Source organism: Mandrillus leucophaeus, unplaced genomic scaffold (genome assembly GCF_000951045.1).
Source record: "Mandrillus leucophaeus isolate KB7577 unplaced genomic scaffold, Mleu.le_1.0 Scaffold174, whole genome shotgun sequence".
Classification (NCBI taxonomy): domain Eukaryota; kingdom Metazoa; phylum Chordata; class Mammalia; order Primates; family Cercopithecidae; genus Mandrillus; species Mandrillus leucophaeus.
This window is the reverse complement of record NW_012101743.1, coordinates 2,531,193-2,555,479: the sequence shown is the minus strand read 5'-3', so window position 1 is coordinate 2,555,479 and position 24,287 is coordinate 2,531,193. Positions and strand designations below refer to the sequence as shown.

General features: G+C 37.6%; 1 protein-coding gene across 1 annotated transcript in view; it reads right to left on the bottom strand.

Moving 5' to 3' along the window:
* DOCK11 (dedicator of cytokinesis 11) overlaps positions 1 to 24,287 on the bottom strand; it is a 205,198-nt gene that overhangs the window by 14,321 nt on the left and 166,590 nt on the right. Inside the window, exons 41-46 of the mRNA XM_011977202.1 lie at positions 22,461 to 22,643; positions 19,513 to 19,626; positions 16,774 to 16,989; positions 16,630 to 16,687; positions 8,694 to 8,800; positions 362 to 484 (exon numbers count right to left, since the gene is read on the bottom strand). Coding sequence (XP_011832592.1) covers positions 362 to 484; positions 8,694 to 8,800; positions 16,630 to 16,687; positions 16,774 to 16,989; positions 19,513 to 19,626; positions 22,461 to 22,643 — 801 coding nt within the window. The remainder of the gene's footprint in view (positions 1 to 361; positions 485 to 8,693; positions 8,801 to 16,629; positions 16,688 to 16,773; positions 16,990 to 19,512; positions 19,627 to 22,460; positions 22,644 to 24,287) is intronic.

The window sequence follows — 24,287 nt, the reverse complement described above, 5'->3', positions numbered from 1 at the left end:
TTATGGGGTACAATTTATGGGGGGAATGCTATTTCCATACATGCCAACATTGTGTAATGATCAAAACAGGGTAATTAGTAAATGTATCATCTCAAACATTTATCATTCCTTTGTGGTGAAAACATTAAAAAATCTTAGGATTTAATAGCCTTTTTAGGGATTGTCACTTTGAAATTGGACAAATGTGTCAAAATGATAGACTATCTATATTCTATGATAAAATACAAAAGTCATAATCTAATGAACCTTATATTCTTCAGAGGACACCGAGTAGAATAATAGTAACAGAACTATATTACTGTTTTCCCTAAAACCAAAGTAAAATACGTAAGTCAATGATAAAAATGTTCAAATTGTCTACCTCAAACTCACGACGTTTCTCATAAATTGGAATGATCAACTTGGAAATCTCAGAAATTATTTCATAACGTTCTGCCTTCCATAAGCCATCCACACATTGTTCTAGCAACTCCAGCAAGACTTCCTGCATTAAGAGAAAAATCCAATTAGGAATTAAAAATAGTTTTAGAGTTTTGGACAAATAAATTTTGAAGCATTTCAAGTTGGTAGAAAACAAACAGATGGTACTAAATTCAATGAGATGCACAAAAGGAACATACTTGTGTGACAATATTTTATAAATCAAATATTTAAAGTATTTAAAGTTAAAAACATTCTTAAAAATATAAAATTGATGTTAACAATAGTAAACTATGATTATTTTGTTTATTCACATAATGAAGATGTTAACGACAGTTGCAAATGTTAACATATAGAGAAAGAGTATTTTTAAAAAGGGAATATATTGTTTATTCCAAATTGAGGATGTCTGAATGTCTAACATCCATTATTTTTTATATTAAAACAATATTTACCCATATCAGTCTTAAGAAAAATTGACAACATTTTCAAATATTGTGTTGGTGATTTAGGTGTTTATTAAAATGATTCGATGTTTTAAACGTTTTTTTAGTTTTTATTTTTGTGGGTTGGTATTAAAATGATTCAGTTTTGATAAAGAACACTTCCCAACTGATGGTTCTAAAATTACTGAGAACGATAGGCTAACAGCTCAAGATAGAGATCACCAGCCCTGCCAGAATAACAGTTGCTATAAAACTCCTTTGTGAACCATCATCTCATGTTCTCAACCATGAAAACATGAAGCCAATTACTGATGCTACCCATAAGTCATAACAGCCTGTTTCTATCTTAAAGAGATGCACTTCAGACCTATAGAACTGATCGCTAAAACAGCTCTTCCCGTATGTCCTTTAGAAAATCGAATTCATCATCTATACTTGTGTTTCCTATCTTGCCAGTGGCAATACCCTATAGACCCTTAGGTAGCAAACTAAGCGCAGTTTTGACTTGATCATCTGTTATGGGCTGAATTGTGTCCCCCAAAAAGGTAAGTTGAAGTTGTAACCCCAAGCACCTCAGAATGTGACCTTATTTGAAAACAGAGTCATTGCAGATATGATCGTTGAAGCAATACCGGCCTAGGGTGGGCCCCAACCCAGTATGACTGGTATCTTTATATGAAGACAGAGACACACAGGGCAAACACCATGTGACTACAGAGACAGAGACTGGAGTGATGCAGCCACAAGTCAAGGGAAGTCAAGGAACAACTCTTACCACCAGAAGACAAGGAAGGCTTCTACCCAGAGTTTCAGAGGGAGCATGGCCCTGACAATTTGACTGCATATTTCTAGACTCTAGAACTGTGAGACAATAAATTTCTCTTGTTCTAAGCCACCTAATTTGTGGTACTTTGATGTTGCAGTCTTAATGCTACAGCCTGAATGTTTGTGTTTACTCAGAATTCATATGTTAAAATCCTAACCCCCAAGGTGATGGTGTATTAGGAGGTGGAGACTTTGGGAGATGACTAAGTCATGAGGGCAGAGCCCTCATGAATGGGATTAGTACCCTAATAAAAAGAACCCCAGATAGTTAGCTCACCCCCTTCCACCACATAAGGGTGCAGTGCGAAGATACCATGTATGAATTAGGAAGTGGATCCTCACCAGACACCAAGTCAGCCAACACCTTTATTTTCACCTACTAAGCTTCCAGTATAGTGAAAAATACATTTCTGTTGTTTATAACCTACCCAGTCTCTGGTATTTTGTTACAGAAGCCCAAATAGGCTAAGATATCTATGAAACTATCACACCCTCTTTCTTTACTCATTCTATAATGAGTTCATCACCAAGTCCTGCCAGTTTTACTTCCTAAATATTTCTCAAATCTGACCCTTTCTCTCCATTTCTCTTATTGCTAAGGTGCAAAATTTCCCTATTTTTTTTTCTTAATTTATCTTCCTGCCTCCAGTCTTGGCCCTTTCAAATACATCTTCCACACATCTGCCATAGGGTTCTGATTAAAATGCAAACCTGAGCGTGTCACTCTCCCTTTCTTAAAATCTGGCAATGGCTGCGCATCACTCACAGAACAACGGACATGCTCCTTCATGTGGGACACAAAGCTTGCAATGATGTGGCTGATACTTCCATAATCTCATCATTCATCATACCAAACTTTGTACTTTATGTTATAACAACAGTGAACTAAGTAGTTTCCCTGAATCACAATGGTGTGTCTTAGCTTTATGTCTTTGTTCAGGCTGTGCCTTCCTCCCTTTAATCCCTTCTACTTGGTTAATCTCTTTAAAACACTTTAGGTAACACCTTTTCCAGGATCCTTCTCCTTATCAATACAGGGTAGGCAAGACACTACACATCTTTTTTTCTATTTCATTAATTTTTTGGTAAGGATTTATCACTATATTTGTACATTATTTACATATTATCTACATATCTGACTTTTCCAATAGGCTATGATTCTTTGAGAGTAGGGACAATATTTTACTTATATTGGCTTTTCCAGTAATTATTTTAGTGTCACTGGATAGTATATGTGAAATAAATGTTGCTACTTGAATAGAATATCTATATATTAATGCCTGCTAGCCAAATTAAAATTTCCAGCAATTTTGGGACAAACATTGGGGGAATTAAATATAGGGTACACACTTAGTATGAATTATCCCAGGAATGTAAAGTTAGGTTACAATTTAAAAAAATGTAATATACAACCACATAAACTGAATAAAAGAGAAAAATCACATCTCTTTCAATAGATGCAGGAAAAAAGCATTTACAACACTTAACATCCATTCATGATATTTAAAAAGAACTCAAGAAACAAAGAACAGAAGAGATCTTCCTCAATCTGATAAAAGGCATTTATTAAAAATCTAAAGGCTAGACATGTTTCTCCTAAGATTGAGAACAAGTTAGAATGTCTGCTCCCACCACTTATATCCAACATTATGCTGAAGGTTCTAGCCAGTACAATAAGGCAAGAGAAAGAGAAAAGACATACAGGATTAGAAAAAGTCAAATTGTTCTGTGCATATGGCATAATTGTGTATGTAGAAAATCCTAAAAAACATACAAACTACGGAAACTAATAAGCAGACTTAGTAAGGTTGCAGGACATAAGAGCAACATACAAAATCAATTATATTTCTATGTACTAGCAACAACATATTAAAAAATGAAAATGTAAAAGCAAACAATATTATTTATAATAGCATCAAAACATCACATATCTACCAATAAATCTAACCCAAGACTTCTACCCTAACAACTACAAAATATTATTGGCAGTTAAAGATAACCCAAATAAACGTTCATTGATTGAGAAATTCAATATTGTTAAACTCTCCATTCTCAGGCTATTTTGAGGATATAGAAAAGACGATTCTAAAGATTATGTGGAAATTCAAAGGATGTAGAATAGCCAAAACAACTCTGAAAAACAATAAAGCTGGAGGGCTAACACTACCTGATTTCAAGACTTAAGTTATAGTAATCAAGTGTGATACTGGCATCAAGATGGGCAATGGAAGAGAACCGAGAATCCAGAAATAGCCCACACAAATATGAAGAAACGAACTTTTGACCAAGGTGCCAAAGTAAATTCAATGTGACAAAAGGAAAGTCTTGTTTTTCCCCAAATGGTATGTACCACCTAACTGTCCAGAAAAAAAAAAAAAAAAGTTTTGACCTCTATCTCATTCCATGCTCACAAATGAACTTTAAATATATTACAGACCTAAACAAAACTCAGAAACAAAGTTTCTAGGAGAAAACACAGGACAACACTATCAGGATCTTGAGGTAGGCAAAGATTTTTGGGACCAGATACAAAAAGAACAAATTATTATAAAATAATAAACTGGATTTCATCAATTACAACCAAAACCAAAATTTTCTGCTCAACCACAGACTCAATTAAGAAAGTGAATGGACAAGTCAGAAGCTGGTAAATAAATATACAACACACACATCTTGACAAAGGATTTATATGCAGGAAAGAACTCCCACAAAACAACAATAAAAAGTAGGCAATGTGATTTCTAAAATGGATAAAAGACAAACATTTCACAAAAGAAAATATAAAAGAGGCCAATGAACATCTGAAAAAGTGGTAGACATCATCGGTTACTAGGGAAATACAAATAAAAGCCACAATGAGATGTTGATTCACATCTAATATTAATAGAATGGCTAAAATTTAAAAAGATTAGCAATATCAGATGCTAGGGAGGATGTGGGGCAAATAGAACTCTCATCTACTACTGGCAAACAGTATAAAATGGTCCAACCACTTTGAGAAGCTCTTCGGAAATTTCTTAGAAGTTAAATATATATCTTCCCTAGGATTCAGCAATGCCACTCCTAGATATTTACCCAAGAGAAAAAAAGCATATGTCAACAATAAGTCATAGATAGGAATGTTTAAAGTAGACTTATTCATAACAACCTGAAACTGGAAACAATTCAAAATCCCATTAACTGAATGGATTTAAAATTTGTATATAAAGAAAATGGAAAAGAACAAACTTTTGATATACCCAACAATATGGATGAATCTCAAAATATTAGGTTAAACAAGAGAAGTCAGATAAAAAAAAAAAAGGTACATATTGAATGATTCCATTTATATGCCATAAAAACTAATTCATGGTGATAGAAATCAGATGGTGAAGGTGGGGAGCCTGACTGGAAATGGGCACAAGGGAACCTTTTCCGAAGGAATGGGCATGTTCTATTTTTTTGTTTCTGATTACATGGTTACATGGGTGTATACAACTGTCAAAATTCATCAAATTGTTTAAGATTTTACTATGTATTAATTATATAATTTTTATTTTTATTTTTGAGACACAGTCTCATTCTGTTGCCCAGGCTTCAGTGCAGTGGCACGATCTTGGCTCACTGCAACCTCTGCCCCTGAGGTTCAAGAGAGTCTTGTGCCTCAGCCTCCCGAATAGCTAGGATTACAGGCCTGTGCCACCACACTCAGCTAATTTTTGTATTTTTAGTGGAGACGGAGTTTCACCATGTGGGATAGCCTGGTCTTGAACTCCTGGCCTCAAGTGATCTGCCTGCCTTGGCCTCCCAAAGTGTTAGAATTACAGGTGTGAGCCACCATGCCCAGCCCAATTATATATTAATTATATGTTTAAAATCTATTGCAGGGGCACATGTCATCAGGACCTCCTGAGGTGGTGTCATGGGTAAAAAAAAAGACTGTTGCAAATCAAGTCAGAAATACATTTTTGGAAACAAGTTACATTGCATTATTACCGGTTTAACTCACATATGTAAATACAAGCACTAAATGGACAACAGTTTGTATTTTTCATTTCAATGTAACTTCTAAATCAGTGTTAGTTTTTTTTTTTAATTGGCTAGGGTATAAGGAAGAAGCCTTATTATGCAAACTGAAACATAAAGTGGCACTTGATAGAACATGATTCTACCTGTATATATCAAATAAAAGTATGTATAAATTACTTGTAGAACCCAAAAGATTTCCAACAAATGTGTTTATACATAAAACTAATTATGGTTTTTGATTATTAAGAAAAGTTACTGCTCTCCTTAAGAGTATAAAAAAGGGTCGAGCTCAAAGGCATTTCTATGAATACACTGAAGCTACTGTTTAGAAGGCAAGGGTATAAGTTCAATTGTACTGAACCAGTTAAGCCCCATGAAATCCTCTAAATCTTTCTGCTGTCAGCCTGTAAAACCTGCAGGTCTCTGGGAAATCATCTAACTAAGATCCAGAAACATGAATTAACTTGTCCAAGGCTACACAGTCAAAAATCGAGCTGGAATAAAAATTCAAGTATCTTGTGTCTCTGTTATGATCAATTAATTCAGCAAACATATTTTAAGTATCTATCCTTGTAGGTTCTGAGGGTAAAAGGACACCAACTTGACTTTAAGAAATCTCACTGCCAAGTAGGTCAATGATAAAACCTGACATTATTCTCACACTTCATGACTTTTTAAGTTTTCACATGTATTGTGAAGTGACCACAATAGTATTATTGTCCTTATTTTACTGATAGGGAGAGAGACTATGTATAAATAGTAGGTAAAGCTTCTAGGTGGATCATTAAATAAACCAGAGCTAAGTTGAGATTTGTGTATTTTTAAAAATCAACTCATAAAGTATTTATGAAGTATGTCACTGTAATTTTAATCTCATTGTTTAATACAAGTTTTTTAAGAAATGTAATTTTATGGCACTATAACTGCAATCTCTGCTTTTCTGTGTTTCTTTCTTGTTTTCTATGTTCACACTCTTTGTGAACTTTCCCCCATGCTTCAGTCCTTGATTCTCTGGTCTTCACTCACTGTATTATGTCTAACATTCAGTCTGCTTTGGTTCTCATAAGGATATGACTTCCAGATGTGTATTTCTAACCCTAAACTCTCTCCTTATATTCAGTTCCTTATTTCTTTTTTTTTCTTTTTTGAGACACAGTCTCACTTTGTTGCCCAGGCTGGAGTACAGTAGCACAATCTTGGCTCACTGCAACCTCCACCTCCTGAATTCAAGTGATTCTCCTGCCTCAGCCTCTCCAGCAGCTGGGATTATAGGCAGGTGCCACCACGCCTGGCTAATTTTTGTATTTTTAGTAGAGCTATGTTGGCCAAGCTGGTCTCGAACTCCTGACCTCAGGTGATCCACCTGCCTCGGCCTCCCAAAGTACTGGGATTACAGTCATGAGCCACTGAGCCCGGTCTCAGTTCCACATTTCTAATGGCTTGATGGTTATTTCCATATTGATAAGCTTTCACTTCAAAATCAACTCACCTATAAAATGAAATTCATCATTTTTCCTGCAAAACCATCCATCTATCATTTCTCCTTAACCTCCAAATCTGAAATCTTAGAGCTACCTTTGACCCTTCCCCTCCCACAGCCAGCAAATCATCATCTTCTCCTCACACTGTTTCCTGAATCTTTCAATACCCTGGTTTAAGCCTTAACTACTCGTATCTGGATAATTAGGGCAGCCTTCTCTCTAGCCCCTGCCTCTAGCTCCTATCCCTGTATCTTCAATACCTCTCCCACATCATCACCAAATTAGCCTTCCCTCTTCCTTGCTTTCATGTAGTCATTATCCTGCTCAAAAATCTTTGAGGCCAGGCGTGGTAGCTCACGCCTGTAATTCCAGCACTTTGGGAGGCCAAGGCATGCGGATCATGAGGCCAATGGATCGAGACCATCCTGGCCAACATGGTGAAACCCCCATCTCTACTAAAAATACAAAAATTAGCTGGGCATGGTGGTGCATGCCTGTAGTCCCTGATACTCGGGAGGCTGAGGCAGGAGAATCACTTGAACCCGAGAGGCAGAGGTTGCAGTGACCCGAGACTGCTCCACTGCACTCCACCCTGGCGACATAGCAAGACTCCTGGAGAAAAAAAAAAAAAAAAAAGACTTTGATACCAATTCAATATTCTACTGAATAAAGCCCAAACATTGAAAGTTTCTCAAAATCTGGCCTCAACTAATACTCTTCTCTATGGGAACCTACTGCTATAGCCAAAAGGATCCACTCACTGTGCCTCAAACATGTCTTACACTTCCCTACCTCTTAGTCATGGTCCCTGCTCTTCTCCTGTCTCTTAGAATGCCTTCAGGCTGTCCTCATTCTTCCAGTCCCTCTCTGATCATACCTCCTCTAGTCTACCTGAGCTCTAAGGCATCTTTCACCTTTGACTTTGCATGGCACATATTGTCTATATTATTCAAATATTATTCAAAAGTCTTTTTTCCATTTCATGTACATGTATTATCTCTTCAGGTGGACCTTGGAGGTCAGGGACTAGTCATATCTAATTATTTAAAGCTCCTAGGTCACCAAGTCCAGGGCCTTGCTCTTAAGTTAATGTCCAATAAATCTTTGGTGGTTGATTTGACAGCCAAAGCTGTTTTCTATCCATGTGGCATTTAGAGCAGAAATTTTCCATTTAAAAATACTTTTGGACATACTCTGTCTTAGCTGAAGAAAAAAACAATGTTAACTCTATTTTTTATGGAAAAATTTCCAACATATGTTGACTCTTATCTAGTTACTGGGATGGTGACTTGAGGATGGCAAATGCTGCATTTCTAAAACTAGACAATGGGACCAGTTCAAGAGACAGGATCCTCTAAACAGGAACATCTTTGGACTGGACAGTTTTAATACTTAAAGTTCACTAACCCTTAGTTACCTTCAAAATTAGGTTAGCTGTAATAATTGTTTAATATACATGAATTTTATGAAGTGAAATTTATATAACTGGCAATGCAGGCCCTGGAATCCTTACTTCACTATAATGGACATCCATCATCCCAGCATCTTCTTTCATTGCTCCTTCTTCATCTATATTGGGAGTAATTTTCTTGAAGGCTGAACATCCATTAGGAAATAATTCTGTGTGAATAAAAAAAACAGTGGAGTAAATTTATGAGAAAGCATTTAGTAAATAACAGTGAGCCTTACAGAGATGGGCTATTTAAAATAAAAACATATTTTTGTAAGAATCAAAGTCTTAAGTACAATTTTCACTTGCAAAAATTTTTAAATTTGTTTCCATCTACTACATATTTTATTAGCTTCTCCCCTACAAAGTGAGCTTAAGTTACTTATGAGTAAGTTTTATTCTTTGACTATGTATCATCTTCAATGGCTAGTATAGATGTTCACCTAGTACAATCTAAACATTTATTTAAACTTTGATCCTATATACATTTGTGTTCTATCATCTAAACAAGAGGGCAGGCACTTTTCAGGTAACCACTAAGTGATCTTTGGTAACCATGTCTAGTGCCTAATTTCACTGAGATGTGGGAGAGGAAGTGAGATGTTGGAGAAGGTCTGGCTTAGGACTTTTAAGAGTCAGGAAATAAAACAGATGGCAGGGATGAAGCATCCTAGAGAAAACAGGATGGGGCACTGAAAGAACCATTACTTTGGCAGTTACATAGACTCAGCTCTGTCACTAACTGTGTGATTTTCTGCTAATGCTTATCTCCCTGGGACTATAAAAAGTTTTATCATCTATAAAACAGGAATAATAACTACGCTATAAATGAAATGTAAAGTGTTTAGAATGGAGCCTAGTACATAAGTACTCAATGAATTATTATTAGCAAATAAGCCTACCAGTAAAAAAACTAGCCTTCTCAAGGTAGAATAAAATAATTGCTGCCAGCTGGACTCCTGGGAAGTAGGAAGTGAACTCAAGCTGAGAACACCTGCTGTAGGCTTCTGGACCAAATTGTTACTGTCAAGCAAGAGTCTAGGTGTAAAGGCCTCATGGTTCCCCTATAGATTCTAGACAGGGGAACATGTGTAAACATTCCTACTGTGTCTGCTTGACCTTTATCTAAGTGGGCTGTACTTTTAGAGTTCAAGGAAAATTCTGCCTCTTTATAACATAACCATTGAAAAAGTTTCAATGAAAAAGTTTCCTTCCAATAGGAGCTAGTCACACACACACACACACACACACACACACACACACACACACACAAATGGCTGTTGCAATCTACTGTTCTACAATCTAACAGTGATACTTACAAATAATAACCTTTACTTACAACTAAGTACTGGTAATCTTCCTGTTAGAGGTTGGGGAAGGAAGAAGGAAGGTTTAAAAAAAATCAGACCTCAAGTTGAAGAGATTTCTCAGAATTCTGGTGGAAAAGAGGTTATATATCAGGGCTTGGATTTTTCCAACTCTTCTTGTCTAAATGAAACCTAATCACTAGACATATATCTTCTGGGTAAGATGCTTGAACAGAACATGGGTAGGAACCACACATAGAAGTAGGAACCACACTTCTTTGACAGAAAGATGAAAGTCTGCTAGGGGAAGATAGGGTTATTTTGAAACACTTTTTTTTTTTTTTTTGAGACAGAGTGTTACCCCGTCGCCTAGGCTGCAGTGCAGTAGCCTGATCATAGCTCACTGCAGCCTTGACTTCCCGGACTCAAGCCATCCTTCCGCCTCAGCCTCCCCAGTAGCTGGGACTACTGGTGCAAGTCACCACAGTCGGCGAATTTTTATATATTTTGTAGAGACCAGGTCTCGTCATGTTACCCAGGATGGTCTCTAACTCCTGAGCTCAAGTGATCCAACCGATCTCGGACTCCCAAAGTGCTGAGATTACAGGCGTAAGCCACTACGCCTGGCTTTGAAATACTTTTTCAAGAAGGGAGAAATACATGGGAGTAGTCAGTGAGTTTTAATTAAGGAAGAAGGAGACCCAGGAATGAAAATGATATTTACTTTGACCCACCAAGCTGTAGGACCATTTTTGTTCAAATAAAGTAGTTAATAAAAGGCATCCGGCTGGGCACAGTGACTCACGCCTGTAATCCCAGCACTTTGGGAGGCCGAGATGGGCAGATCACAAGGTCAGGAAATCGAGACCATCCTTGCTAACAGGGTGAAACCCCATCTCTACTAAAAAAAAAAAAAAATACAAAAAATTAGCTGGGCGTGGTGGCAGGTGCCTGTAGTCCCAGCTACTCGGGAGGCTGAGGCAGGAGAATGGCATGAACCCGGGAGGCAGAGCTTGCAGTGAGCCGAGATCACCACTGCACTTCAGCCTTGGTGACACAGCAAGACTCCATCTCAAAATAATAATAATAATAATAATAAGAAGAAGAAGAAGAAGAAGAAGAAGAAATAAAAGGCACTGAGATAAAACATAGCCTGCTTCATTTCTGAAGATAAGCATGACTAAAATGGTCTGTTACAGACCTCTAGAGAGTTCTATTCAAAGTACTGGGCCATAAAAAGATAAGGAACTTTCACCAGAATGTAAATCAATTCCTCATTTCCTTCTTCAACAAAGTCTATGAAAAGGAACAAGTCAGTTGGACAAACAGAGTGTTTAGTGACATGGTTCATTTACATTCATGACGATACTCCTTATCTTGTTGTAAACATGTGATAAACAGTTCTCAGACTAGCAGCTGGTTTGTGGGATACTCTTTGTGCAGTAGTGCATTAGGAGAACTTCTTGAAATGGAGAAAAAACCATTCCACTTGATCACCACTATCAAGTCAAGCGCTGGGCTGTAAAGAAGAGGGCCCAAGACTTGAGTGAAGAGACAAAGAACATAGCCTTTATTGAAGAAGATAGTCAAACCCTGAAGGCCTCAGGCAGCTAGGTCCATAACTGGGAAAAAAAAAATCCCATCTGTTCAAAAGAGATTATTACTTTAAGTGATTTCCAAATGTAGGGCTTTTCTAGAATGCTGGGATTTAAGGGAGGATGAAGAAAGGCACACTCCTATGCCAGAGATGAGATGAGGCTAAAAGCATCTTGCTAGAGAGTCTTCTGGTGTATCTTAAGTAGAAGTAGGGAAAATTATGTCTTATCTCAGGAACAAAGACATAAACACCCACTTTTGAAAGTTGTGTCTGGGTTATCTAGTGCAAAGACTACTATCGTGAATTTTCAGCTTCAGAATCCAATATTCTTAATAAATGTGTTATCTTAATGCATCTGCCTGATAATGTATCTCTACCCAGAGATGACTATATTCCTCCCCCTTTTTGCTAAAGTTATCAACACCCATCAATATCCAATTATATATCAGGACCCTTTGCTTGTTAGATTCTTTAAAATGCTTGGAGAAAATCCTGATTCCTCTTAGTTCTAGAAAGATTTTCAGATGAAACAAGTTGTTGAGTCTAGAATTGGCCAGTGTACATATCCCAACAGAAGGAGGGATCTGTTTGAGGGATCTCATGTAGACCTATGCAGCCCTGTAGAGGGTGGTCCTGGAGAGTCTGCTGTCAGTTTCTCTGGTATTTGACCAGGACTCTTGACCTTGCCGTTTATAGCTGTAACTTCTGTATTCCTGACTGCTGTCCCAGGGGAAACAAGATCGAAACTGCTCAAATAGAAACCACAATCCTGAATACAAGATATCCTGTGAAAAAAAGTGGGAAGGGGTGTGGAAGATGGGATAGTAGTGCAACCCTTGATAAAAAAGGATGGCTAGGCAGAAGAAGGATAAGAGCTAAGAGTCCTGAGGGGAGGATAAGAAGGGAAAAAGCTATGACTAGGAAAGAATGAGGGAATAAAAAGCTTCATGAAACTCAAGCTATCAGATCCTGGATAGAAAGACCTGGGAAAGAGAACAACATTACCCTATAAGGAATGAAAAAAAAAAAAAAAAAAACCAGACTCTATGGGAAAGGAAATTCCTTTTCCTGAGTTGATGGGTGAATCCTTGCAAGCCCGAAGCTTTGCTGAACCTAGGATACTGTTTGGTGGTGAAAGAATGCAGAGACTTGACTCTTGTCTTCCCTGGGGAAAACATTTGTATCCTCTCTTGGGAAAAGAAAAAAGGGAGAATGTGATCTAGAAATTTTGAGGTTCTCAAACAAAACAAAAATAAGCAAATTCTGACATTTTTATTTTATATTTTTTGGGAGGGAGGAGAATAGCTGACACTCAGTATTACCACTTTGAGATGTCTTCAATAAAGGGAAGAGAATAGTGATCCTTAAGTCTAGTGATCCTTAAGTCTCTCTGGTAGAACAAGCAAGAGCTCAGGCTGCCTGAAAGAAGTTTGAGGGCAGGGTGAGAGCGGGGGCAGGGAGAATTGCATACCACCTTTCCGTTTTCCTGTCAGTTCAATGCCTGACCCAGTGAAGAAAAGGACCTGGAAATGGTCCCTTGTGGGTGCTGTGTAGTCACCTTCGAGGGGCAAGGGCCCCTAAGCCCTTCCCTGCTTAGGTAATGATCCAATAGGACAAAGTATTTTTTCCCTTAAAAATGCTACACAGTAGAACATCTGCTTCCAATGTGTCAACTGAGGAGTAGTATTTTATTCCATCTTGATTTAAAAATGTTTTATAGTCTACTTCAAGAGAAACTGGTTAGGAATTAGAGAAAACAAAACATTTTTGGCAATGGATATGTAACGGATTTAAAATATATTCTAATGTTCCTTCCCTCTTGGCCTCATTATCAAAGGGCACTTAATGATAGAAAACAAAGAGTTCTAAAGGTGCCAAATTATCTTTGTCAAATACGTTGGTCTTAAGTGTAAATTCAATGATTTTTTTTTCAGTTCTGCACTCAAACGTATTTTCATTGACTCTGTCAATTGCCAGGTCTTATCTAGACTTCAAACAGCTCACTAATGCTTTCTCAGAATGGATGGGAGAACAGGTTTTTTTTAAAAAAAAAATAGTTTTGGGGGAATGGGTGATTTTTTGTTACCTGGATAAGTCCTTTAGCAGTAATTTCTGAGATTTTGGTGTACCTGTCACTTGAGCAGTATACACTGTACCCGATGTGTAGTCTTTTCCTCTCTGGCCCCCACCCCCAGTCCCCAAAGTCCATTATATCATTCTTATGCCTTTGCATCCTCATAGCTTAGCTCCCACTTATAAGCAAGAACATATGATATTTGGTTTCCATTCCTGAGTTAGTTCACTTAGAATAATACTCAGTTTACGTTTTTAACTTGTGTTTTAAATCAGTAGTCGACCTTGGTATAGCTAGTATAGTTGAATCAGCTAATTAAGAAAAAAAAGGTGTTTTGGATCACTGAAACTAAGTGGGGAAAACCCTTAAGACTTTTACTACTACCACTATTTTAGAATAAGATTTTCTAATTTAGGCAAATAGTGTTGCAGGTTTAAAAACAGATGGCATCAGCAAACCACCATGGCACATGTTTACCTATGTAACAAACCGGCACGTCCTGCACATGTATCCCAGAACTTAAAATAAAATAAAATTTAATTAAAAGAAATTTAAAAATAGATGACACCTATAAATAAACATGTAAATTCTCTTAAACATTATTTTTTGTTTAACATTCAAAACAATATTTTCTTCTCATTAGCGAAGAGTGCTTTGATTTCTATGAAGGATAAATTCTAAAAAACCTTGAGGGTATTATGAAATACATAAACGGCTAGTTAAAAATATTATTCCCACTTCCTGAAACGTATCAGTTTGGTGTTTATGCTAGTTGCCTCATGATAACAGAAAAACCATAGCAAGAAATTCTATTTCTAAAGCTTAAGGACTGATAATACAAATAAATAATTCTTGATTTTTCCTTAGCTTTAATGTCTTTGCACTCGTGAAAAAAACAAAAACATTCCAGGGAAATAGTTTTAATATAATTAACTATTTTCAAAATCTAAAAAGTACAGTTTTAGACATAGTGGACATAAAAATCTTCAGATTTCTACTACTATTATTATTATTTAGATGGAGTTTTGCTCTTGTTGCCCAGGCTGGAGGGTAGTGGCGAGATCTTGGCTCACTGCAACTTCTGCCTCTCCGGTTCAAGCGCTCCTGCCTCAGCCTTCCAAGTAGTTGGGATCACAGGTGTGTGCCACAATGTCCAGCTAATTTTTGTATTTTTAGTAGAGACAGGGTTTCACCATGTTGTCCAGGGTGGCCTCAAACTCCTGACCTCAGGTGATCCACCTGCCCTGGCCTCTCAAAGTGCTGGGATTACAGGCGTGAGCCACCATGCCTGGCCAGATTTCTACTAATTAAAAAGATAAGATAATATTAACCTATTTCTCTGAAGACATACTTGAAATCACAGTACTCCATTTAAGATTCTCATATCTGTCAGTTTAGTTGGAATTTCAGGTGTGTAATTTCAATATTTACTTATACTGTGATTTCATATGCATACCAGTGATTTTTTTAAAAACCCTCAAATGGAGCCTCATTTTGGTAATTAATCTATTTTTCTGTTTAAAACTCACATATGTATACTAAAAGGAGAAAACTAAAGTATATCAAACACATAGATTGTTCAAAAGAATTCCAGAGTCAGACAGAAAGTGTTAATTTAAAATACAAGTAAAATGAATCCACATTTTAATTATATTTGAGAAGAATATTTTTAAAATTTTATTTATTTATTTATTTATTTATTATTTTTTGAGACAGGGTCTTGTCCTGTCACCCAGGTTGGAGTGCAGTGTCCTGGGCTCAAGCTATGGCTCAAGCTATGGCTCCTACCTCACCCTCCTTTGTAGCTGGAACCACAGGCATGTGACACCATGCCCAGCAAATTTTTGTATTTTTTGCAGAGATAGAGTTTCACCATTCCTGCCCAGGCTGGTCTCAAAATCCTGGGCTCAAGTGATCCACCTACCCATGCCTCCCAAAGTGTTGACATCACAGGTATGAGTCACCACACCCGGCCAAGAATCCTTTTAGAAAAAAATTCTCCACATGGGTGTTATGTGAGGCAATCAAACACTGAGCCTCAGTGTGAAATGACAGATATATAGTTAACTATAGGAATTCTGGAATTAAAAAATAAAACAAAATGTGGCTGTGTTCCTACAGCTGAAGCCAGAGTGATATGACTCCTTTAATAATTTGGTTTCCTTTTGCCATATTGTTACTCATTCCACTGCCTTAAAGGAAGTAGCTTGGACATTGAGATAGAGATTTCTTGGCTGCCATCTCCACTGCCAATCGATGTTTAAACCTAACTCAACTGGGTTACTATTTGAGCAGATGCAATCTGTTCAACAATACTGTTGAGCGTAGTCAACAATACTGTTTATGGAAAGGAACACTTCCGAGTAGATTTCCTGAGTTAGGAATCTTAAATTAGGAATCCAGGGCTGCTGGACCTGAAACCCTTCAAGAGTATGACTCCCCTTTCGTACCCAGGTGTCACTGCACTAAAGTGGCTGGAGAGACATAGTCTATGGGTAGTCGGTGATGTTAAGACACATGAGGGGGAAACAAATAATCTGTGTTATCCTGACTTGAGCCTTGAGAAGAATTTAATTTGTGGCAGCCTTCCAGGGAGGGAAAGTCTTGGAAAATAAACACTGGGCATCAGGCCTGGCCCTGTACTTTTTTTTTTTTTTTTGATATATTTTACATTTTATTTTAAAATAGGTACAGGATCTCACTCTGTTGCCCAGGCTAGTCTCAAACTCCTGGCCTCAAGCAATCCTCCAGCCTTGGCCTCCCAAAGCACTGGGATTACAGGCATGAGCCACTGCACCTGGCCACCCTGTACTATTTCACTTTTCTTGTAATCTCTAATGAAAGCAGAAGGGACAACGAACAATCCAGTCTTCTTTTGTAACAGCTTATTTTTAACACTGAATGAGGCCAAGGGTGAACATATTCTTCAGCGTTTAATTATATCACAGTTAAACTACAAAGATAAAAAACTATTATGCTAAAAGAAAATCCCCCCCATCTCTAAAAACAGAAATATCTTACTTTTTCGATGAAGAAACTCTGCAACTAGAGCTGCTACATGGACATAACACATCGCAGCCTGAAAAAGGATGACAGAGAAAGAACTGTCAGAACATGCTCAAGGTATTTTGAAAGGCTGTTTAGAACAAAACTTTAAGTAGTCACCTCTGAAAAATCTCCATTTTTTACATGAATTTTGGCCATGCTATCAAGCCAGGTTTTCCTGAGCTCTGGGGTGCTTGCATAGGACTTGGCTAAGCTATACTGGAGATCAATTAGCATTTCAGGATCTTTCTCATGCTCCTTCATTTGGGCAGTGGCCATAAGAACAGTGCGGATTCTCTTCGTCAAGTCTTTGACTTCTGTGGGAAAGGCAGTTGCCTAATTTCAAAACAAACAAAAAAGACATGTTTGACAACAATATTGATGTGCTCTAAAGCTTGTCATCCAATGGTGAGGACATAATATGATTTTCACTTCCTGTTACAGTTCTTGGTATGTTGCATATAGTACACTGAAAGAATTTTAAATAAATTATTTTTAAAATATGTAACTAGCCCAGGCTTCAAAGGCTCTAACCTTGGTGGCAGTATATTCACAGGACATAAAAGCATTAGCTCTGGAGTCAGACTACCTGGCTTTGAATCCCAGATCCTCCATTGTGAACTCCACAGCCATGGGAGTGATCTTTGTTTGCCGATTTCTTGTAACAGTAACTAAAAACTGATAGCTTACTATGTGCCAAGCACTGGTCTGGGTTCTTTACAGGTTTTAATTTTTACAACAACTCTATGAGTGAAGTACTATTATAAAAAAGTGTTTAAATGCTTGACGAAAGTCTCAAAATTAGTAAATGTAGAGACAGGATTTTCACCTAGGCAGTCTGGCCCTAGAGCTGGTGCTCTTAGTCAGCCTTCCATTCTGATGAGCATACCTACTCCATCCACTAACTACCACATACACTAAGGTGAAAACTATACTGCAGAAATTTCTATTTACACAAATGGGAGGTCATGAATCACAGAACATTCCAGAAAGTTTAGAGAGATCATTAAGTTTTCAAAGTTTGTCTTTGGCGCCAAGAATACCAGAGTTTCCTCTTCACCCTAGCCACTGCTAAGGAAGTCCTACTGCATCCTCTTAACCCCCACAGGAGTAATCACAATTATCTACATGATTCAGAGATGATGACGTAGAGACAGGTACAGGGGTTAGGGCGCTTGTCAATATGAACACAGTATGTGGGGGAAATGGTTTGAAAAACTGCCTTCTTGATCAGGAGCAGTGGCTCATGTCTGTAATCTCAGCACTTTGGGAGGCCAAGGCAAGTGGATCACCAGAGGTCAGGAGTTTGAGACCAGCCTGGCCAACATGGTGAAACCCCATTTCTATTAAAAATATAAAAAATTACCCAGGCGTGGTGGCAGGCACCTGTAATCCCAGCTACTCGGGAGGCTGAGGTAGGAAAATCACTTGAACCCGGGAGGTGGAGGTTGCAGTGAGCCGAGATCGGGCCATTGCACTCCGGCCTGGGCAACAAGAGTGAAACTCCGTCTCTAAATAAATAAATACGGAAAAATACAATAAAAATAAAAAATAAAAACTTAATCCCTTGAAAAATAATAATTATATACATAAAGTTCCTTTCTATAAATAGAGATCCCATTTACCAGGGGAAAGGCACATCTTTTTGTAATAAGGTTTGTTGGTAATGACTGCCATAATAGAATAAAACTAAGTCATTTCATAAATGAGTTATGGAAAAGAAAAAGATTTCCTATCAAGGAGAGAGTATCCAAGCCCCATTTACCCAGAAAAACTTACCAATCTACCTATATAACATAGTATTAAGGATGGTAACAACCGGTAAAAACAATTCCTTAGAGTATAAGCATAAGTGGTGTAACTTGTTTCTATGCTCACGAGATTAGCTGGAGCATATACTGATCCCCTGGGGAACTAGTAGAACTGGCTGGAAAGCAAACTTTCCCAGCCTGAGAGCGGTTGGCACTACACACTGTTATTTTTCAGTGCAAGCAACATTCCTGTGGGAATATTTTTTGGTACATAGATTCTACACATCTAAACATCAAATATGCTGTGACTATGAGCTTTTAATTTTTTTCAGATTTTACACAATATTGTCAAACTGTGCTGGAAGATGACCTTTCCCAAGAATGGGGATGATTCATTCTTCTGGGAGGAAAAGTCCTACTGGGAAAGGATTCTTCTTCCCTTGTATTCATGTGTCACCGAAGATCAGAACCTGCACTCTATGCAACGAAGCAATAGATGCATTTTTACAGTGCTATGTAAGTTTTAAGCATATAGGAAAGAAAGCAGAACAGTGGTCAGAGTCTTGGGTTTGGCCTCAGCAAACTGGTGCTTAAGAGCAACAGCCTTGGTGTTAACAGATAGTTTTCAAAACTCACAAAACCATCAAATAATGAATCCCTTCTGTGCCATTCCTCATCCATTGGCAATGGATCAGGCAACTGTTAGCTATTCTAAGTGAAATTTTGTGAAATTTCAAATTCGGTGCTTATTTAACCAATATTAAAAGTGGTGACAATTGTTAAGAAATAAAGGATCCATATATTTTCTGAGCAAGTTTGGAAATGAAGCCCAGAAAAAAAATTCAGATTCAACTTGCCATAACAACAATGAATACACAGTATATTCATTCATCCATCCACTAAACTGATATTGAATATCTGCTATGTACCAGGCAGCGTTCTAGGTACTAGAGATATAGTGAGGTACAAGACAAAGCCCTTAACTCATAAAACTCACATTCCGTACATTCTATACTATCAAAAGTTGTGAATCCAATGACAGTTTAAGAGTTTAGACTTCCCTGATAGTAAAGGTGGTTATAATTTATTATTTGAAATGAGAACATACCTTCATAGGTCTGTCACTATTTGCAAAATTATTGATAATGAATAAAGACTCCTGAAATCTTGATCCTCCGCTTAGTGCTACATCAGCTATCAGTTGGCTTACAGCAATTATTATCTGTGGGAAGAAGTAAACATTATTTTCCAAATACCTTTTGAACAAATGCTGCCTATGCTCATCATTTTATAAGTACATAAGCACTCACATGAAATGCTTCTTTTAAAGATTCTACACTGTACCAGCATAATGCATTTTCTTCATATATGAGGGGTTTACATTCTTCTGCTGAAATCGTAACTTGAAAGGCCTCATTTCAAATTTTAAAGGATCTTTCTTGGTTAGATGTAACAATTTTTCAAAACTCACAGGACAGCCAGATCTAAAACTATTTTCATAATAGTGAACTGATACAATGGTAGTCAGGTCTCCATTTTAAATATGCTTTTTAGGTTGTAGCTGTGGCAAAGGTGAGAATAAATCATGTTTTTCTTTGATGATTTCTCATTCCTTTTCATTAGTCTATTTGTTGGCTGGAATTCCAAGTCCAGTGCCTCAGCAACTTTCTTTGTTTTTGACCAGGGCTTACCTAGTTTAACAAAAATTTATGCAATGGACTTTGATGGTACTTTTTATTTTTTGAGACAGGGTCTTACTCTGTTGCCCAGGCTGGAATGCAGTGGTATGATCTTGGCTCACTGCAGCCTCGACCTCCCAGGCTCAGGTGATCCTCCCACCTCAGCCTCCCAAGTAGCTGGGACTACAGATGTGTGCCACCACACTTTACTAATTTTTTGTATTTTTGTAGGGACAGGATTTTGCCATGTTGCCCAGGCTGGTCTCAAGCTCCTGGGCTCAAGTGGTCCACCCACTTATGCCACCCAAAGTGCTAGGATTATAGGCATGAACCACCGCCTTTGACGGGACTTTTAAATCTCTCAGTCTCTCTTGGGTGACTGCCAAAACAATTCATGCTAAGATGTTAACGGCTGGATGCTTTACCACTGGTCCTAGGAAGCAAGATACAGTAATAGCCATGGGTATGGGCTCTAGAGTTGAATGCCTTAGATACAAATCTTGACTATCAATAATTCACTGTGTGGCTTTGGGAAAGCTATTTAACCTTTCTGTGCCTCATGTTTCTCATTTGTAAAGTGGCTATGATAAAAATCCCTACTTTGTAGAGGATGAAAGAGATGATAACCATTAGAGTACTAGTTAATCCTTTATTGAGCATTTATTATGTGCCAGTGTTCTAAGTCTTCACATTTATTAATTTGTCTATATTTGAATAAAAGACTTAAAGAAAACTGATGCTTTGACCCAGAAGAATGAATAACAATGGGGGAATTTCAGGTATATTGGCACACAAATTAGAACAATGCTCTGGGGGAAGGTGGGTTCCCAAGTGCCATCTCATATAAAAGCAAATAGTAAAGGAGCTAATGTGTAATGATGGCTGACTCTAACATGCAAAAGTAATTATATAGCAGACTTTTACAGGAAGCATACACAGTATTCCTATTGGATTTTCACATTATTGATGACATTTTTCAACAAGCTGCTTATGGTTGTCCCCCCATTAACAATCTTGTCTCCAGTAAACAGCTCCAATGGGACAGACCATGACAGTAAAGATATAAATAGGACCAAGGATTTCTCATATTATGATGAGGGCTACTGAGTCAAGCAGTCCCAATTGTGGTTTAGTTCAGAGCTATTTCATCCAATAAACCCAAAAGTATGGAGATGCTGAATAATAACTATCATGTAGGAAGTAGCTATCTTGTGCTACACATTGTGTCAGGCACTATAGGCACCATACACAACTTATTTTAATCCTCAGGGTAATGCTGCAAAGTGAAATACTCAGTCTCATTTTACAAATAAGGAAACAGGTTTAGCCAGATTGAGTGATTTGCTTAGGGTCACCCGGCAAATGTAAGGATTTAAGCTATGATTTAAGTGCAGGTAGGCCTGATTCTGAAGTCCATGCTTTCCACTAAACTTTGAGACATCTCTCATTTTTAAAATAAGTGGGCATACTGGAGCATGAGAAACATAAACTGTCTTATCTGTTCTGTAAAATCTAACAAGCTTGTTATTTAATCATTTCATTTAATCCTCATAAAAATCCTATGAGCTAGGTAACAATATTTACCCTACCACATTTGCAGAAACTGAGGCACTGAGAGGCTAAGGAAGTAACTTGTTCTAGGTCACATAGTATGTGGCAGTCCTCAAATTTGAACTAGAGACTGGGCACAGTGGCTCATGCTTGTAGTTGCAGCACTTTGGGAGGTTGAGGTGGGTGGATCACCTGAGGTCAGGAGTTTCAGACCAGCCTGGCCAACATGGTGAAACTCCGTCTCTACTAAAACCACAAAAATTAGCTGGGCATAGTGGCACATGCCTGTAATCCTACTCGGGAGGCTGAGGCAGGAGAATCACTTGAACCCGGGAGGTGGAGGTTGCAGTGAGTTGAGATCATGCCACTGCATTCCAGCCTGGGCGACAGAGTGAGACTCTGTCTCAAAAAAAAAAAAAAAAAATCAAACAAAAAAAAATTGAAATAGAGCCTATGGTCGTAATGTCTCTGCTCTAGAGCAGCTCTATTCTGTAGAAATATGACACATGCCACATACGTAATTATCAATTACCTAGTAGCCACACTAAAAAGAGACTTATTTTAATATACTTAACCTAATACAGGTAACATATCATTTCAACATACAACCAATATAGAACAATTTAGATATTCTATTTTTTTCATACTTAGTCTTCAAAAGCCATAGCATATTTTACACTTTCAGAACATCTAAATTTAGACTAGCCACACATCAAGTGCTAGATGGCCACACTGTATTGGACTGGGTTGGGTGGCTCTGGATCTTGATCTAGAGGTTAAAGATTGAAGAGAAGAAAGATGAAGAGGCTCTTTTATTTTCACTGACCTGTAGATGTGTCCTCAAAAAGGTTTTCCTTTTGGTGTACTCAAAGTTGTTTCTCATCAAAAGATACAAAAGTGCAGATGCTTCGTTCCTGGTTGAGCTAATCTTCGATGTGCAGCACTTTAAAACCTCATAGCAAAATGCAGCACACATGTTTACTCTTCCTTTGAAAAATGCTGAAGGAAACTAAAGAACAGGGAAAACAGAAATAAGTATTTAAAATCCAATCATAAAATCAATAGAGTATCAAGTGCCCTCTATATCCTCACCTAAACCTATGCTAGGTGCTTTAAGGATACAAAATCAACATAAAGCAGGCTCTACTCTCCAGAGAGCCTGAACTAGTTAACATTAACACCAGCATGTGATAATAATAGAACTTAAGTCAGTATACAAGTTATTACAAAGATGTAAAAGTACTGAATATAAATGCTGTAGATCTGAGAAGAGCTCAAGAGTGTCTGCAACATATTATATTATTGTATATAATAATATAATATATATAAAAGTAATTGCGGTTTTTGCCACTATATAGTGGCAATTACTTTTGCACCACCATAACACCGTAAGCAGGTTCTCAATATGTTTTGAAAGAATGCCTGAAATGATGAATGATGGATCTCAAATGTGGGCTTAAAAATGGGAAGGTCAATCTTCATTACTTACTCTTTTGGTTTATATTTCAACAGTTCCTTTATTGTGAACATCAAAGTGCTGAGAAAATTACAGCTAAAATCTACTCAGCAAGTGAAGTTCATCTTTTAACAAAATGGGATACAGGAGATACACACATGTATCCTCTTCACATAAACACTGATAGTAAGATACATTTTAGCATAGAAAAGGAGTACGAAAGTGACTAATTATCCGAAGAGACAAGTGGCCTGTTCCTTTAAGAATGTATTGGGTCTGCTTTGTGGAAGACACAATAGACTTGTTACAATTTCCTGTGCTTATAGGTCTAGGCAAGCAAATAATAAGCTGCTTCAGGGTACACAATAGATGTTTTTCAGAGAGTGAAGCTAGAGGGCCATGTTTTAAAAATTATTTCTTAGGAACCTTGAATTTAGACCCACATTATAGGAATCTACCCTTTATTTCACCTTAATACCAAGTGTAATTCTATGCAGATAATGAATGCTTAATAAATGTTTTCTGATTGGCAACTGGGAAATCTCACTAATAATTTCACCAGACTAAACTAACTCTGGATGAAGCAGGTACTCTGGTATGAAAATAAACATTTAAGGGAGAGCATAGCTATAGTGTAGCTCATCACTACACTAAGTCTTCTACCCACATCACTCACTTCTCTGAGTGGGCAATGGCCAAAATCATCAATGACCTCCTAATTGCCAATTCTAACAGACCTCTTTTCCCCTTTATCTTATTTGACTACTCTGTACACGTCATGACAATGTTGGAACTTTTTCTTTCTTTGGCTTCCACGATATCCTTCTTTCTTACCTTTCTTCCCACCTCTATGACTGCTCCCTCTCATCTCCCTTACAGATTCGTCTTTGAACCTCCCTTCTATGTTATTTCTCTCCAATGTTCTGCTTTTGATTTTTGTTGTTGTTGTTCTTCTTCTTCAATGTACTATCCAGGGAAAATCAAACCACTCTCATGGCTTCGACTACCACTTGTATGTTGATGCTCCCACTAGTTCACTATACTCCAAAAATATCGGCCTTTTAGTTCTTAGAATATTCCAAACTGTTTCCCAACTCAGAGCCTTGGCACATATATGTCCTTCTCCCTAGATAGTTCTTCTGTAAGCTGTTTTTACAGCTGGCCCCTTTTCAATAATTCGGGTCTCTCTGTTTGTTT